Source organism: Zalophus californianus, chromosome 1 (genome assembly GCF_009762305.2).
Source record: "Zalophus californianus isolate mZalCal1 chromosome 1, mZalCal1.pri.v2, whole genome shotgun sequence".
In the NCBI taxonomy this organism is placed as follows: domain Eukaryota; kingdom Metazoa; phylum Chordata; class Mammalia; order Carnivora; family Otariidae; genus Zalophus; species Zalophus californianus.
The window spans coordinates 62,661,032-62,679,705 of NC_045595.1; the positions used below are offsets into that span (position 1 = coordinate 62,661,032).

An 18,674-nucleotide genomic window follows, 5' to 3' on the forward strand; every position below is an offset into this window, starting at 1 on the left:
CTGAGCAGGGAGCTCACTGTGGGGCTCCCCCAGGACCCTGAGATCATGACCTAAGCTGAAGGCAGACATTTAACTGAGCCACCTAGCACCCCGTTAATTAATTCCAGTATAGTTAACATACAGTGTTGTGTTAGTTTCAAGTGTGCAATATAGAGATTCGACATTTCTGTACATTACTCAGTGCTCATCAAGATAAGTGTACTCTTAATGGGGAAAAACTGAGAGCTTTTCCCCCAAGGTCAGGAACATGGCAAGGATGGCCACTCTCACCACGTTCATTCAACATAGTACTGGAAGTCCTAGCCACAGTAGTCTACAACAAAAAGATATAAAAGGCATCCAAATCAGTAAGGAAGAAGTAAAACTTTTAACTATTTGCAGGTGACGTGATACCATATATAGAAAACCTGGAAGTCTCCGCCAAAAACCTGCTTATAACTGATAAACAAATTCAGTAAAATCACAGGATACAAAATCAATGTACAGAAATCTGTTGCATTTCTATACACCAATAATGAAGCAGAAGAAAGAGAAATTAAGAAAACAGTCCTATTTACATTTGCACCGAAAATAATAAGATACCCAGGAATAAACCCAACCAAAAAGGTGCAAGACTTGTATTCTGAAAACTGATGAAAGAAATTGAAGACGACACAAAGAAATGGGAAAAAATTCCATGTTCATGGATTGGAAGAACAAATATTGTTAAAATGTGTATACTTCCCAAAGCAATCTACACATTTATTGTAATTCCTACCAAAATACCAAGAGCAGTTTTCACAGAACTAGAACAAACAGTCCTAAAATTTGTATGGAACCACAAAAGACGGCAAATAGCCAAGGCAATTTTGGAAAAAACAAAGCAAAGCTGGAGGCATCACAATTCTGGACTTAAAGTTATATTACAAAGCTGTAATGAAACAGTATGGTACTGGCACAAAATAGATACATAGATCAATAGAACAGAATAGAAAATTCAGAAGTGAGCCCACAATTATATAGTCCATCTTCGACAAAGCAGGAAAGAATAGCAAATGGGAAAAAGTCTCTTCAACAGATGATGTTGGGAAAACTGGACCACTTTCTTACACCATACACAAAAATAAATTCAAAATGGATTTAAGGGGGGGTGCCTAGGTGGTGCAGTTGGTTGAACATTCGACTCTTGGTTTCAGCTTGGTGGTGATCTTGGGGGCTCTGCGCTCAGCTTGGAGTCTGCTTGGGGTTGTCTCTTCCCCTGTCCCTCCCCTCCACATACTCTCTCTCTCTCTCACGCTCTAAAATGGGTAAATAAATCTTTAAAAAAATGGATTAAGGACCTAAATGTGGATGTGAAACCAAAAGATCCTAGAAGAGAGCACAGGCAGTAACTTTTCTGACATTAGCCATAGCAACATTTTTCTAGATGTCTCCTGGGGCAAGGGAAGCAAAAGCAAAAATAAATGATTGGGATTAATCAAACTAAAAAGGTTCTGCCCAGTGAAGGAAACAGTCAACAAAACTAAACGATAATCGATGGATTGGGAGAAGATACTTGCAAATGACATATCCAATGAAGGGTAAGTATGCAAAATGTATAAAGAATTTATTCTTAACACTCCAAAAACAATCCAGTTAAAAAATGGGCAAAAGATACAGTGGTCAACAGACACATGAAAAGATACTCAACATCACACATTAAGGAAATGCAGATCAAAACTATGAGTGGTGCCTGTGTGGCTCTGTTGGTTTAGTGGCCCACTCTTGATTTTGGCTCAGGTCATGATCTTGGGGTCCTGGGATCGAGCCCTGTGACTGGCTCCCTGCTCAGTGGGAAGTTTGCTTTTCTCCTCCCTCTGCCCCTCCCCTGCTTGTGCTTGCATGCGTGCACACACTCTCAATCTTTAGAAAGAAAAACTATGATGAGATACCACTTCACACCTGTTAGAATGGCTAAAATAAAAAACAAGGAACAACGTGTTGGTGAGGATGTGGAGAAAAAGGAACCCTTGTGTACTGTTGGTACAAACTGGTGCAACCACTGTGGAAGACAGTATGGAGGTTCCTCAAAAAAATAAAAATAGGGGTGCTTGGGTGACTCAGTTGGTTAAGTGTCCCACTCTTGATTTTGGCTCAGGTCATGAGATCAAGCCCTTTGTTGGACTCTTCACTGGGCATGGAGCCTGCTTAAGATTCTCTCTCCTGGGGTGCCTGGGTAGCTCAGTTGTTAAGTGTCTGCCTTCAGCTCAGGTCATGATCCCAGGGTCCTGGGATCCAGCCCCGCATCCGGCTCCCTGCTCTGCAGGAAGCCTGCTTTTCCCTCTCCCACTCCCCCTGCTTGTGTTCCCTCTCTTCGCTTTGTCTCTCTTTGTCAAATAAATAAATAAAATCTTAAAAAAAAAAGATTCTTTGTCCCTCTGCTTCTAATCCCCTCACTGGGGGAAAAAAAAAGACCTGTCTTTTGATGCAGTAATTCCACTACTGGTTATTTACCCAAAGAATATGAAAACACTAAAACATTATTTACAGTAGCCAAATTATGGAAGTAGCCCAACTGTTCATTGATAGATGAATGGATAAAGAAGATATATATACACACAGACACAGACACACACACGCAGTGGAATATTCCTCAGCCATAAAAAATGAAATCTTGCCGTTTGCAACAACATGGATGGATCTAGAGGGTATAATGGTAAGCAAAATAAGTCAGACAAACACAAATATCATATGATTTCACTCGTATGTGGAATTTGAGAAACCATAAACAAACAGAAAAAAAGAGACAAACCAAAAAGCAGACTCTTAATTGTAGAGAATAAACTGATGGTTACCAGAAGGTAGGTAGGTGGAGAAATGTATGAAGTAGGTGAAGGGGATAGAGCACACTTATCTTTTTCTTTAAAGTTTTTAATTCCAGTTAACATACAGTGTTGGTTTCAGGTATACAATATAGTGATTCAGCAATTCCATACATCACCCTGTGCTCATCACAAGTGCACTCCTTAATCCCCATCACCTTTGTCACCTGTCCCCCACTATCTCCCCCCAAGAAGGTGATCCAGTTTTATTCTTTTTGCATAGTTTGCAAAACTATCCAGTTTTCCCGACACCATTTGTTGAAGAAATTCTTTTTTTTTTTAAGATGTTATTTATTTGAGATAGCAAGCGAGAGAGCGAGCACAAGTGGGGGAGGGGGAGAGGGAGAAGCAGGGAGCCTGATGTGGGGCTCGATCCCAGGACCCCAGGATCATGACCTGAGCTGAAGGCAGACACTTAACTGGTTGAGCCACCCAGGCACCCCAGAAATTGTCTTTTTTCCATTCCATATTCTTGCCTCCATTGTTGAAGATTAACTGACCAATATAATCATGGGTTTATTTCTGGGGAGGGTAGAAGCTTTGATGAACTGTTGTGACAGTGGTGGAGAGGGACAGAAGTGGATATAACCAAAGCATATCTGAAAGTTAGTAAACCGTTTTTAAATAGGAGTTTAGGGGCATGTGGGTGGCTCAGTTGGTTGGGCATCCAACTGTTGATTTTGGCTCAGGTCATGATCTCATGATCTCAGGGTCACGGGATCAGGCCCTGCTTTGGGCTCTGGGCTCAGTGAGGAGTCTGCCCCTCCCCCCCTGCTCATATGCACTCTGGAATAAATAAATCTTTAAAAAAATATTTTACCAGAGATACTAATTTACCCAGTGGATATAAACAGTTACCTTAATAAATAGTATTTTAAGAAATACATTGGTCCTGGCAGATGTTAGTTTGCTTTTAGACAATTATACTCGATAAGTATTTTTCTTTGTGGTGAGTATGAGTCTTTTGTTCACATTTTTTTTATTGCATGCATTTTAGATTCTGATTTATGCATTGAAAGGTTGTGTTTATTAACTTTAAAATGAATTTGATTTGTGGGCCACTCAAAAGTAAGCATGAATAATTTTCATATACTCTTAAACCAGTTGTATATATATAAATGTGTATAATATTTAGCTCTGGTAATTATAAATTTTCTTCTGTTTTTTAGATATTATGATCAGATTTGTTCCATTGAACCCAAATTCCCATTCTCTGAAAATCAAGTAAGTCATTAATTTTAATTTGTTTTAAAGTTGTATAATGTAAACTTTCCTCCCATACATGGTATCACTTTACTATTTTTATATTTTTATGAGACCTTTTGATACAAATTAGAAGCTTGTAAGCCCATCTGATAAAAATCAGATTGTCTTTTTGAAAAGCGTCTTGGAATTCTATTGCTGCCATTGTTAGTCACTTCTGGGTTTATGTAGAGCATTGGGCTGCATTTTTTTTTCCTGCATTTTATATCAGTATGATCTGTTGACTGATTAACATAATCTATGATGTCCTTCTTTTTGGCTTTTACAGAATTAAGAAGGAAACTATAATTGAAGTATTAGTCTCAGTTTATGTTTTTAAAATTTGACACATTATATTTGCATATGAAGTTGCAAGTGCTGATATGATTAGGTGTTACACTATAAGAATGTTTGCTTTCGGGGCGCCTGGGTGGCTCAGTCGGTTAAGCGGCAGCCTTCGGCTCAGGTCTTGATCTCAGGGTCCTGGGATCGAGCCCCATGTCTGGCTCCCTGCTCGGCAGAGAGCCTGCTTCTCCCTCTCCCTCTGCCTACTTGTGCTCTCTCTCTATCTCTCTGTCAAATAAATAAAATCTTTGAAAAAAAAAAGTTTGCTTTCTCTTAAAGGCTAGATATTGGAAATGCTGACGATTTCTTACAGTTTTATTTGAGAGACTTGTTAAACAAGTTTTTAGTTTGCGTGACATTTCTGAGTTTTAAAATACGTGGTTTATGAAAAATACTTTAAACATTCTTGTACTGAAGTTTTACAGGTGATGTAATATGTTGAAATTTGCTTTAAAATACTTGAGGAAAAAAAGTATATGTTTGGGGGCTGGGCTGGGGGCAGGGAAAGTGGGGGTAGGTGAACCAAGATGGACAAAAGGCTAAAGCTGGTGATGGCTATATGGGGTTCGTTAAGTTATTCTCTCTAGTTTTGTGCCTATAGAAAATTTCTCTAATCCTCAGTTGCAAAATTTTTGTATGGGATTCCAATACATAATTTAAAAGATGGTAAGTTTTTTTTAACCTTTATGTGTGGAATATTTTATTTTATTTTTTTAAAAAGATTTTTATTTATTTAACAGAGATAGAGAGCACAAGTAGGCAGAGCGGCAGACAGAGGTAGAGGGAGAAGCAGGCTCTCTGCCGAGCAGGGAGCCCGATGTGGGGCTCGATCCCAGGACCCTGGGATCATGACCTGAGCTGAAGGCAGCCGCTTAACTGACTGAGCCACCCAGGCGCCTCTATGTGTGGAGTATTTTAGAAGCAGAGTGAGATGCAGTTTTTTTAATTAAGTGAACTTTTTATTTATATAGTATAGCATACATACAAAAGTGAATATATCTTGAATCTTTACAAAGTGAATATACATATATGAGCACAACCCAAGTCAAGAAATAACATTATCTCATCTCATTCCCCCAAAAGTAACCCTTTTCCTACTTCATCATCATGGACTCGTTTTTGATCTTATCTTCTGGGAAACCTGTAGTACTTTGTTGCCTTTGCCTCTCTTGGCTTATTTGACAATCATTTAAGTGCCCGTTCTGTTCAAGTCGTGTGTTGTAAAGATGAGTAAGATAGTGTTTTCTGGAGGGGATAATATATGTATAATTACTGAGGCAGAATGACCATTGGAAATATCTTAGTGCCAGTATTTTAAGAAAGAAAATTTTATGGTCCAGGAAAAGGGAAAGGAGTTAGTTGGCTAGGTAGGATAATGTTTTGACAAGCTTTGGTCCTTTTCCTCATTATGGATTTTTCTTCAAAAGAGACCTAATATTTAATAAGATCCAAGAAGGTAAGATGATTTTCTGTTTTCTCTCTTTCTATGAAGATCTGCTTGACATTTACCTGGAAGGATGCTTTTGATAAAGGTTCACTTTTTGGAGGATCTGTAAAATTGGGTATGTAATTATTTTTATAAAAATGGTAAGAAACTTAGTCTAAACACTTTGTATTATTTTAGGTTTTTAAAATTGCTCTCCTAACAACTCTTCATAAATAATAAACATTTTTACATTTTATTTTCTTTTTAACTTCAAATTTTAATGTCATTTCCAAATATTTGTAGAGAGCCTACGCCTTGCCAGGCACTGTCCTAGTTATAAAAATGAATAAGACAGTTGTATTCAGTCTGGCTAGGAAGACAGCTGATCATTCTAAAATATAGTGGGTAGTATATGGGTATATGAAAAAAGTTGTGGGAGCATAGATGAAGAAGACATAAATTCTGCTTGTTGAAAGAAAGCAATGTTCACGTTAGGCTCTGAAGGATGAATTTGGTTTTCCTACCTAGAAAATAACGTTACAGGTAGAACATTATAACCAAAGATCAGAAGAATGAAGGTTTTTTTGATCTACCAGCTTGGCAGGTTAACCTCTCTGTGCATTAATTTTCTCATCTTTGAAGTGGGGAATAAATAGTACTGTGAAATACTATTTATCTCATTGGGTTCTTTTGTGGATTAAATGAGTGAATACATGCGAAGTCCTTAGAAGAGTATGCAATAAGTATTAGCTGCAATGAATAATAGTAACATTTTATTATAAATAATTACATGTAATGTATTATTTATAGAATGTATGCATTATAGAGTGTATACTATATATAATAACATACATTATAAATTATATGTAATGCATATTAATACAATTATTGTTAAAGTCTCGAAACCATAGGTTGAATGGAGGATTATGGAGGGTGAAGACATTGGAAAGTAGATTATGAAGAGTTGGAAATACACTCTGAATTTGTATTCTTCTCTCTTATATGTTAATAACTCATGTTTATTGAGTATTTATTACACCTAGGCACTGTGGAAGGGGTTTCACACATATTATCTTACTGAATTCCCCAAAAGCCCAATGAAGAAAGGCACTATTATTACCAGTTGAACACACTGGTTTAGAAAGATTAAGTGACTTTCTAAGGTCATAAAGCAAGGATTTAATGAAGTGGGATGTGATCCCTGAAAGCCTGACTCTAGAGATTAAAGGAGACAGACCAGTGAAGAGACTGATGAGGGTTGATGAGATTAGACAAGGTGGTATATGTGGGTCAGAGGTGAAGCAGTGGGTGTGAGTGACATTTCAGAGTGGAAACTAACTGATCTGCCGACTATCTCAGAAAAGAGTAGTTGAGGGTTGACTCTCAGATTTATAACTTGGTTTGACTTGTTGGATATTTATTCCTTCCAATAGACAAGTTGAGTTTGACTTTCCAGTGTTATGTCTGGGGAGGCATTTTTCTTTGGCATTTGGAAACTGGATTTAAAACTCAAAAGTGGTAGAGACATAGATTTGGGAGCAATTATCATTAAATGATGATAAACCTATCTCCTCTGGTAGTCTGTAGATTGGGAAAAGTGTGAAAGCCAGAGGTAGGGAATATAACATTCAAGGGAAACAGGGGAAAAGGTTCCTGGGAATGAGGATGAGACAAAGCTTTCAGATCTCAGAGGAACCAGGGGAAAAAAGAGACATGGGATTGAGTGCCAGGAGGGTTTCAGAGATCACATAGTCCAATGGTTCCTGAACCTGGCTGCACATTAGAATTACCTGGGGAAAATGTGAAAGATACAGGTGTAAAGATACAGAATGCCAGATGTGATAGGAATTTTCAGGGTGGGCCACTGGAATTAGTATCTTTGAAAATACCTCCAGATGACTCATATTCATTCGGGTTGGAACATCATTGACAGAGTTACTGTGGCAGAGGTCAAGTCATGTAAAGTTGGAGAAGTCACTGGATTCAGCAATGAAAGAAGTTTCATTAGGGGCATGCTGAAGAAGCCAAATTGCATTGGGTTGAGGGGTGGACCAGAAGTGAGGAAATGGAAACAGCAAATATGGGTTGCTCATTTCAGAAAATTTGCAGTAAAGATTTAAGGACAAGGGAGCAGTATGCAGAGAGGGAGACCAGGTCAAGAAAAAGGATTTTTAATGCCATTGATAGGTTGAGAATTAAGGAGCAGATGGCAGAACTAGGAGATATTAGGTGAGCTAGATTAAGTGACAAACCAAGTTCCTGGAAGAAGTGGGAAGCAAAAAACAGCATAAATAATGGAGGAGGTAGTTCATCAAGGCACTTCCAGTAGCAAATATTGGGAATTAAGTGTCCTTCAGTAATGTCTTATTTAAATAAAGCATGGGCTACCTACTCATTAGAATATTGTGTAGTTTTAGGATTCTAAGAATGAGAGTGGAAATATATTTTCACATGTAATGCTTTGTTCTGTTTTTCCGTGCATATAAAAGTTTTGTTTATACTATAGTCTTTTAAGTGTGCAATAGCATGTCTAAAAAAACACTGTATATAACTTAATTTAAAACTTTGTTGCTAAAAAATGTTAACCATCGTTTGAGCTTTCAGTGACTTGTAATCACTGATCACAGATCACCCTAGTAAATATAATAATAATCATGAGGAAAAAATTTGAAATACTGAGAATTACCAAAATGTGACACAGAGCTACAAAATGAGCAAATGCTGTTGGAAAAATGGCACTGATATACTTGCTTGATGCCACTAACTCTGAATTTGTAAAAGAAATGCAATTATCTGCAAAGCCCAATAAAGTGAAGCACGATAAAATGAGGTATGCCTGTAAGTTTGCTTTTTGTGATCAGCGTATTTCACTTAGCATAATGTCCTCAAGGTTCATCCATTGTGTAGCACGAGACAGGATTTCCTTCATTTTTAAGGCTGAATGATACTTCATTATATGTATATACCGCATTTTGTTATCTTTTCATCCATCAGTGGACACTTAGGTTTCTTCTACCTTTTGGCTATGATCATGGGTGTATAAATATCTTTTTGTGACTGCTCTCAGTTCTTTGGGTATATACCCAGAAGTGGAATTTTTGGATCATATGGGAATTTTATTTCTAATTTTTTGAGGAACTGCCATACTGTTTTTCATAGCAGCTGCAATCTTTTACAGTCCAACCAACAGTTCTAGTTTTTCCACGTCTGCCAACAATTGTTATTTTTTGTTGTTGCTGTTCTTGATGGTAGCTATCCCAGTGGATGTGAAGGGTGTAGTTTTTGACCAGAGTTGTATTTTAACCACATTATCTGCTAGCCTTCTGAGAGATGTATTGGCATAAGGGAGTGAGACTTGGAGGTACTTGCATTGTGTTAGGTTTGTAGTAGTGAAGAACTGGCTTGAATGTGGTGAGAAGATACAATTTTGAGAGAGGTGATGAGAAAATGGAAATAATTTATTTGATTTTAAGTGAGAATTGACATGAGAATGACTTTTCATTTGGAACCTGACTAACAGCATTGTGGACATAAAGGGAAGGAAAGAATAATGATCTTTGGAATTTTAGATGGTGGGAATATTGCTGTGGAAATAAATGCCTGGCAGGGCAGCATTAGAAATAATGGGCACTATTTTGGGTGAGAAAACAGGTTTGGGAACTTGTTTTTGTGAGAGCCAATCTCTGAAACATTCATTTTCTTTAGAAAAATAAACTGATAAAATATTTCCTTCTTAATTTTTTACAGCTCTTGCAAGCTTAGGATATGAAAAGAGCTGTGTGTTGTTCAATTGTGCAGCCTTAGCTAGCCAGATTGCAGCAGAACAGAACCTGGATAATGATGAAGGACTGAAAATCGCTGCTAAGCATTACCAGGTAACCACATAATGATCAACGCTCAGTTGGATTAAATTGAAAATGATTTGTATTTAGGTTTATAGATGTTTCTTTATACACAGATATTTTCCTGAAAAGTAATGTACTTTTTGGGCGCCTGGGTGGCTCAGATGGTTAAGCATCTGCCTTCGGCTCAGGTCACGATCCCGGGGTCCTGGGATCGAGTCCCGCATCGGGCTCCCTGCTCCTTGGGAGCCTGCTTCTCCCTCTGCTTCTCTCTCTCTCTCTCTCTCGCTCCCCCTCTGTCTGTCATGAATAAATAAATAAAATCTTAAAAAAATATTAAAAAAAAGAAAAGTAATGTACTTTTTAATGAATTGATTAATACTTTTGAATTTTGATAAACTTTGTACCTGTAGACCAGCTCTCTTTTTCCTCACCATCGTATACCCAGCACCTAGCACAGTGCCTGGCACATAAAAAAGGCTCAATAAATGTTGGGAGAACAAATGATTGAATGTTTGGGGTGAAGTTCTTGGTAAATCACTTTTAAATAATTGACCTCATTTAAAAATTTTGTACAGTTGACCCTTGAACAGTGTGGGGGTTAGTGGTGTTCACCCCCTGCACAGTCGAAAATATACTGTAACTTTTGACTCCCCTAGAACTTAGCTACTAATAGCCTACTGTTGACCAGGAGCCTTACCCATAAAATAAACAAATAACACGTGTTTTGTATGTTACATGTATTTTATATTGGACTCTTAAAGTAAGCTAGAGAAAAGAAATGTTATTAAGAAGTATGTAAGAGAAAATACATTTACAGTACCGTATCGTATTTATTGAAAAAAAAATCCTCTTGTAAGTGGATCTGCGTACTTCAAACCTCTGTTGTTCAAGGGTCAAATGTACATTATTTTAATATATTTTTTTTCTTAGAGTGAGACACATCTAAAATTTCACCATTGTCACAAAAATTAAGACCTAAGAAAATTTTAACTTTGAGACTTGGAGAGGTCGTATTTAAATGTGGTCAGATATGTAATGTTCTTAAGTTGGCTACATTTAGATTTTAGATATTATCATATATTAACATGGCATATTTGTGGCAGTATATTACTTTTATTTTTGTTTTAATTTAAAGAATAAACGATTGCTGCTAAGTGATATATATTTTCATGTTTTATAATATGTTGTAATTTACAAAGTGTGCTCATGTACGTTATTTTACTCTCATATAAGCCTTGTAATGGATGTTACATAATGTCATTCTCATTTTATACACAAGGAGACTAAAAGGTCAGAGTGTTAATAACTGGTCCATTGGGGTTTCAGGTGTTCTGATTCCACATTTTAATGGAATTCCTAATGGTGCTTCCAGTGTCTTCCTTGGCTCTGGAATTTGCTTGTCCTAGAGGTGGAGTCTGATTTTTTTCCTATTGTTTTAAGTTTATGAGTGAGGTGAAGAATGCTCTTCTAAGAAAGTGAGGGGAAAATACATATTAAGCGAACAAGGTGCTCCAAATTGTGGCTTGCCATGCGGTTTTGAATGGGTATGGATGACAAACGTGATGCACATCCCTTTTCTTTTTGAGGCTATAGAGGGCCAATATTTTAAAATGTGAAAATGAAGTAAATTTAATTATTTACTTTTATATTAACTGTAACTCAGTTAATTGGCATGTGATATCTTAGAGGGCGTTCTTAGTTACTGAGAACATTCCATCTGTGAGTCCCTTCTGTGATTCACAGCAGGTCACCTAGTGTGATGGAAAGGGAGGGGTGATAGGCTGTTTGCCACCCAGAAGTTGTGTGCCCTTGGCTATGTTCTTTAATAGCCTCTGTGGGCCTCCAGTTCCAAGATTTGTGAGAGAGACTGGATCCTTTGCTGTTTTGTCAAACGAGAGAGGGAACACAAGCAGGGGGAGTGGGAGAGAGAGAAGCAGGCTTCCTGTGGAGCTGGGAGCCCGATGGTGGGGCTCGATCCCAGGACCTTGGGAACATGACCTGAGCCGAAGGCAGAGGCTCAACGACTGAGCCACCTAGGTGCCCCTGCTGTAGTGTACTTTTAATTTTTATTAAATCTTCTGTTAACTGTATAGCATTTTAGAAAAATACCCTTATTGTCTGTAGGTCAGACGGTTTTAGATCTGTAACAATACAAAAATTTAGTAACTGTTCAACTAAATTAACATTTGAAATGATTTGTGTGTAACAGAAAATTAAGTCTCGGTTGAGTTCTGTAGATTTTAAAGAAGTTCTTTTTTTCCTCCCTCTAGTTTGCTAGTGGTGCCTTTTTACATATTAAAGAGACAGTTCTATCTGCCTTAAATCGAGAGCCTACTGTGGACATATCTCCAGATACTGTTGGGACCCTCAGTCTTATTATGTTGGCACAGGCCCAAGAAGTATTTTTTTTAAAAGCCACAAGAGGTAATTCTAATTTTTCCTCCATTTTGTTGCATGTAAAAAGAAGTGATAAGCTTTTAAAATAGGAAGGTGATTAGAATATAATATACTCAATGTAGAGCTGTTTTCTTTGAACTTGACACATGGGTCTGAAAATTTTCTGCTTTCCTTTTCTGAAATTAAGGTGGTACAAATGAACATTTATGAATGTAGAGTAGACTGTGTTTGAAGCATTTTATGAAATAGCTATTGTCTTAAAACACTAAACTCTGCTCTTGATGTTAGCCAAAAGGCCGAGAAGCGATAAAACACTAAACTTTGGAATAGTATTTATGTAGGTTTGTAATGGGTCAAAAATTCATTCATTCAACATATATTTATTGGGTACCTACTGTGTGCCAGTCACTGCTCTAGGCTCTAGATAGAGGTTGCAGACAAGCAAGATTCTTATTTTCAGGAAGCTTACATTTTTAGTGTGGGGAAGATGATAAATTAAGTAGCCAAGGTGATTTTATTTTTTTATTTTTATTTTATTTATTTTTTTAATGATTTTATTTGATAGAGAGCACAAGTAGGCAGAGCGACAGGCAGAGGGAGAGGGAGAAGCAGGTTCTCTGCTGAGCAGGGAGCCCGATGTGGGGCTCGATCCCAGGACCCTGGGATCATGACCTGAGACGAAGGCCACCATTTAACTGACTGAGCCACCCAGGCGCCCCGCCAAGGTGATTTTAAAGAGAGGTAATTGGTATAAAGAAAATAAGAGAGATTATGTGTTAATGCCTGGTGGCCTGGCTCTGGGTAAGGATATAGGGGGAGTCATGCTAATTTTAGATTCATTAGTCAAGAAGAGTTTCTTTGAAGAGGTCTCCTCTAAACTAGATGTAATTAATAAGAAGGAGCATCTAGGCAGAGTCCCTGGCCCTGTGAATGAGGAAATAAAAACAATTCTTAGAAGGCATGTAAGTTGGTATGAGAGATTGGGATATGGTCTGAATATGAAAGTGCAGAGAAACTGAAAATAAGAGAGCATTCATCTTGTGGAAGCAAAATGAACTGGAATAGTTTTTTTTTTTCTTTTAAAATAACAGCTTATTATAATAAGATAGAATTCATATGTAATAAAATTTACTCTTTTGAAATGTACAGTTCTTTGTTTTTTAGTATATTCAGTTTTGAAACCATCAGCACTATCCCTTATTTTAGAACATTATCGTCACCCCAGAAACAAACTCCAAACCCCCTCACCATTCCCCTTTTTTCCCAGCCCCTGGCAACCACTAATCTATTTTCTGACTCTGGATTTGCCTATGAATTGGTTAAATTTTATGTGGAAGAACTGATTTCATCAATAAGGATTTTTTTAGACAAATGTACAAACTTGTGATCTCAGTGTTTATACTGAGTTATCATGATATATCAGATTATTTTATATTTATTTTAATTATAACGGTCATTTAATATTTTATTCCAGATAAAATGAAAGATGCCATCATAGCTAAATTGGCTAATCAGGCTGCAGATTACTTTGGTGATGCTTTTAAACAGTGTCAGTACAAAGATACTCTCCCCAAGGTCAGTTATTGTTTTTGTAAACACTTGGGTTATTTTGCATGTGGAAATACTTGGATGTTTTTGTGTATAAGAAGGTGCGTTGAAAATTATGTTTCATAAAAAGACTTGAAATTTTAGGAGAGGCATTTGGAGAATATGTTTATAGAAATAATTTTTTTATTTAAGATGCATGAAAAATTTTTTTATATTTAGGGATGCCTTTATCTCTACTCTTTACTAAGTTTGTTTTCCCAAGCTAAAACTGGGAATTTCCAGGAATCTTCCTGGAAATTTGTGAACCTCTGTTTCCAGTAATTTTACTACATGAAGGCATTGTGTAGTTCTAATTCATTGGTGATTTGGTACAAGCATGAATACTTGAGCATGTTGATTAGTCACACTTTTAATTATTGTCCTGTTTTCTTAAAGATGAGTCTTAAAGCACAAAAACACATAAAGACAAAAGGAAAAGAAAACAAATTCGTCTAATATTTTGATTAGAATTAAGTTTTGCCAACAGGAATAAAAAATTGGGCTGCTGTTGGACAGCTAAAGAAAACAACCATCTTAAACCACACATCACAGGAAGTATTATTTTAATGTAAACTTTCCCGAAGTGGCATTTGAAAAGACTAGTCAGTGATGATCATTTGTAAATGACAAAGCAGATGATTAGACTAACAAGTAAACTCAGAATGGTTAAAAAAAGGGAGTTTACAGATTGAGTGAAATGTCGTATGTTTCAACTACTCTTTCAGAAATGTTCAGGTAATTAGTTTTATCTGTATAATAGCATATGGTTTTTGTTACATGATCTTTTTGTAGGAGAATTTATTGACTTATAAGTCATCCTGGAATCTTTGTAAATAATGAAATTGCAGACAATTTTGTAGTGAAGTAAAAAAGCATGTAAATGTATCAACAGCACAAATTAGTTGGAGAATTAGGAATTTATGTGAAGGAATTCCTGGAGATTTAAAATACACCAAGAGATCAGTAGAAATTTGCCCAGGACTCTTGGATGTTACTGCTGTTACTCCTGAAAAGAGCCTTGGGATCGTCTCTCACCTTTTTTCCATCTAAAAGACCTCATGTTCAGCTGCACAGTGTACCGTTACATCCTGTTGGGCCATTAGTTCAGTCGTGTCATGGAGAGAAGAATGTCACCTTCAAAGACTTGGAAACTACTTCTGCAGCATTTCTGGTATTCCTTGAAAATCTACTGTTTAAATACCAAGTTGCTCCAGCCTTACCTTGAGAACTGGCATGAGTACAGTTTGAGATTTAGATGTCTTTTTTGCCTTTTAACTAATAAAGCTCATAAGGTATTTTCATATTCTAGTTATAAAACTGGAATATCTGTAAGTAGTGATCCAGGAAGCTAGGAAATTATTCACTGGGAGACAGGAAAGCGTATCAGGTAGTACTTGAGTTTTTGATTGTCTTATTTTTTTTGTCTAGACTGTGATTGCCTAGTAAATTTCTTGGATTTCATATGTCATGTACTTCCTAAAGATAGTGAGGTCGCAGGCTAGGATTTGACATTTTGGAAGAGCATCTACTGATATAAGTGCTTCTCTGGTTCATGTGTTTGGATCTTTTAAAACTAATTTTGACAGAATTTTCTTCAAAACAAATTAGGACAAAAATAACACTTTATCATGTTAAATATTAATTTAGTGTATTTGTCTGTTTGCTATGTGTTTTTGAGTTTATGATCTGAATGTTAGTGTTTATACTAAATTTTTATATGGCTAGAAATCATCTTTATTAAAAAGTCTCAGGATTTAAATGTAAGTGGGAACTTAATTTACTGTCTTTTGTCTTTTAAACATGATGAAACAGTCAGCTATAGAGCATTTTCATTAGTATATGTGAGTAATGGTGGTTTAGTTAACTCTTAAGGGCTGGGTAAGGACTCATAAGAAAGCTTCTAAAGCCCTGTGCCTGGTATTCCTCTGTGAATGTCTGTTTTCCTTCTCTTTCTAATACATGCTTTCCTTTCTTCTTTGTAAACAAAATGTTGACTTCATGGCTCAATTGAAGACTTAAATTTAAATTGGCTTCACTTAACAGTTCAAAAAAAAAAAACCCTTAATTTTAATTGGAAAAATTGAATTCATCGAATTCAATTCCTGCAAAATCATGTGGTCTTCTCTGTTTACACCCAGTGACTAACCGATCTCTAAACCATTAATGGGGTGATTCTAATTTCCGTCTCCTTTTCCTTTTTCTTCCTGCATCCCATGTTGTCTGTGGTGGTTTGTGTGGTTGGACTCTCCCCTGGTCAGTATTTTTATTTCCAGGAGGTGTTCCCTGTCTTGGCTGCAAAGCACTGTATCATGCAGGCCAATGCTGAGTACCACCAGTCTATCCTGGCAAAACAGCAGAAGAAATTTGGAGAAGAGATTGCAAGGTTACAGGTGAGTCTCTTAGAAATAAATATTTAAGTAACTTGGCTTTTTTTTCCTTAGTGAGATTCCGAAGTTTGCTCATAAAAACCTTTCCCACTCATTGCCCCTATCAAGAGAAAAGTGATTGTTTTTATCTTTAGGGTTTACTTGCTGGGTGCTTTTTGAAGTCTTTTTTTTTTTTTTTAAGATTTTACTTATTCCTTTGAGAGAGAGCATGAGTGGGGGAGAGGGGCAGAGGGAGAGGGAGTAGACTGCCCACCAAGCAGGGAGCCTGCCGTGGGGCTTGATCCCAGGATCCAGAGATCATGACTTGAGCTGAAGGTAGACACTTAATGGACTGAGCCACCCAGGTGCCCCACCATTTTTTTTTTCTTTTTTAGATTTTATTTATTTATTTATTTTAGAGAGGGAGAGAGTGTGAGGGGGAGGGAGGGGGAGGGAGAGAATCTCAAGGAGACTCCTCACTGATTGTGGAGCCCGATGCAGGACTTGATCCCACGACCCCAAGATCACGATCTGAGCCGAGACCAAGAATTGGACACTCAACTGACTGAGCCACCCAGGTGCCCCATTCATGTTTGTTTTAATCTAAAATAATCTAAATTACCATGTTTCAGAATGGTTGTGCAGTGCTTAACTTGTGGCCTGACCTTTGAATTGGGACTTACAGTTCCACAGCTTGAGAAGGACAGTGGTCATACAGCTGACCCTTGAACAACACAGGTTTAAACTGTATGGGTCCACTTAAACACAGATATTTTATAGTACTGTAAGTGTATTGTTTTTTCTCTGTGATTTTTTTTTTTAAGATTTATTTATTTATTTTGGGGGGGGCAGAGGGGGAGAGAGACAGAATCTCCAGCAGACTTCCCGCTGAGCGTGGAGCCCAAATGTGGGACTCCATCTCCATCCCTGAGATCATGACCTTAGCCAAAGTCAAGAGTCAGAGGCTTAACTGACTGAGACACTCAGGGGCCCCTCTGTGATTTTGTTAGTAACGTTTTCTTTTTTCCAGCTTACTTTATTGTAAGAGTACAATATAAAATACATGTGACATACAAAATATGTGTTATTTATTTTATGGCTAAGGCTTCTGGTCAACCGTAGGCTATTAGTAGTTAAGCTGTTGGGGAGTCAAAAGTTATAGCGGATTTTTGACTGTGTTGCAGGGTATTGGTGCCACTGACCCCTGTGTTGTACAGGGTCAACTGTATATATAAATAGATTTTGTATACAGCAGAGTATCTTCTGAGCAGTTGTCCATACTGTCAGCATTGGGGTTGTTAGAAACTTGTTGTGACATCTGGGTCAATTTCACACAGGGGCAAGGGCTATTTATATGAGATGTTTGTATTTTGAGTATTGGTAAGTTGAGGGTAGGAAGAGGACTGTTAGGGAACTTTAAATATGGACTGGATATTAGAAAATACTCTGCACATATCGTTTGGGAAGTTCAGATTAGTCTTCTCATGGGGCAAGAAACCCAAGTCTTTTTTTTCTTTTTTAAAGATTTTATTTATTTGAGAGAGAGAGAGAGCGCACTGGAGAGAGAGAACAAGCACAAGTGTGGGTCAGAGGGAGAGGGAAAAGCTGGCTCCTTGCTGACCAGGGCTCCATCCCAGGACCCTGAGATCATGGCCTGAGCCAAAGGCAGACGCTTACCTGACGGAGCCACCAGGTGCCCTGAAACTGAAGTCTTAATAAAAAAGAAAATGTATGCTTATTCTTCACACGGACAAAATCAGAGAGAGGTATACTTCCTAATAAAATACAGATATTCAAACATAATCTCATTTGTCCAGAGTTTACTTTGATTACAGTAACTTATATTTTTACGTAAAAATCCTTCTTGAAAAAGTGGTTTCTGTGGGAAGGATTTTTTTCAAGCTAACATATTTAAAGTATTAGAAGTTTAGTTCCTTTATTTTCTGGGAATTTCAGGACTTAGTTTCAAGTAAGGTCTTATTTAGTGTCTATAAACCAGTCACATAAGAGTTCCTTTTGAAATTTTAATATTTAAAATCCCCCCTGGAAAAAGGAAACTGTTTCAAACTTGAACAGTGAGAGGTAAAGACTTTTTTTCAGTCACAAACAATTGAGAGTGACTTCAGTTTTAGCTTTAGTCATAGGTCAAAAGTTAACATGGAATATGAACACTAATTCATATCTCAAAGGACTGTTCCTCTTGCCATGTGTGAGATTTTTTTTTTTTACTTGATTTGAGCTCAGAAATAGGTGAAGAGAACAAATAGAAAAAGATGACCAATAAATCATATTCTCTGAAGTCTGTGGCTCAGAGTACCCCATGAACCTGATAGAGGTCATTAAATGGTCACCCCATGAAACTAGCTTTTCAGTCATTGCTGTCAGCAATGGGGAAAAGAAACATTGGTCATGAGCAAACAAGAAACAAAATCAAAATCCACAGAGTCAGGAAAATCAAAACAATAGATAAAATAGCGGTGAAGGTAAGACTGTTGCTTGGGATTTACTTTTGGGGCAAGAGAAATTGTACCTGGGCTCATAGGGCTCATGAGCTGTCCTTCCTGGACAGTGCCCTTTATTTGGCTCCAGAAGGCTGTACACTTGATTATCTTGGTGGAATCTCTAA

The 18,674-nt window shown here is 37.3% G+C and overlaps 1 protein-coding gene across 3 annotated transcripts in view; it reads left to right on the plus strand.

Moving 5' to 3' along the window:
• Positions 1-18,674, plus strand: part of LOC113916615 (programmed cell death 6 interacting protein) — an 83,833-nt gene that overhangs the window by 14,264 nt on the left and 50,895 nt on the right. The window contains exons 2-7 of one of the 3 annotated variants that reach the window (XM_027583200.1): positions 4,010-4,064; positions 5,920-5,989; positions 9,601-9,728; positions 11,969-12,122; positions 13,570-13,670; positions 15,941-16,072. In XM_027583200.1, coding sequence (XP_027439001.1) covers positions 4,010-4,064; positions 5,920-5,989; positions 9,601-9,728; positions 11,969-12,122; positions 13,570-13,670; positions 15,941-16,072 — 640 coding nt within the window. The other 2 variants (XM_027583201.1, XM_027583202.1) reach the window with 2 other exon arrangements.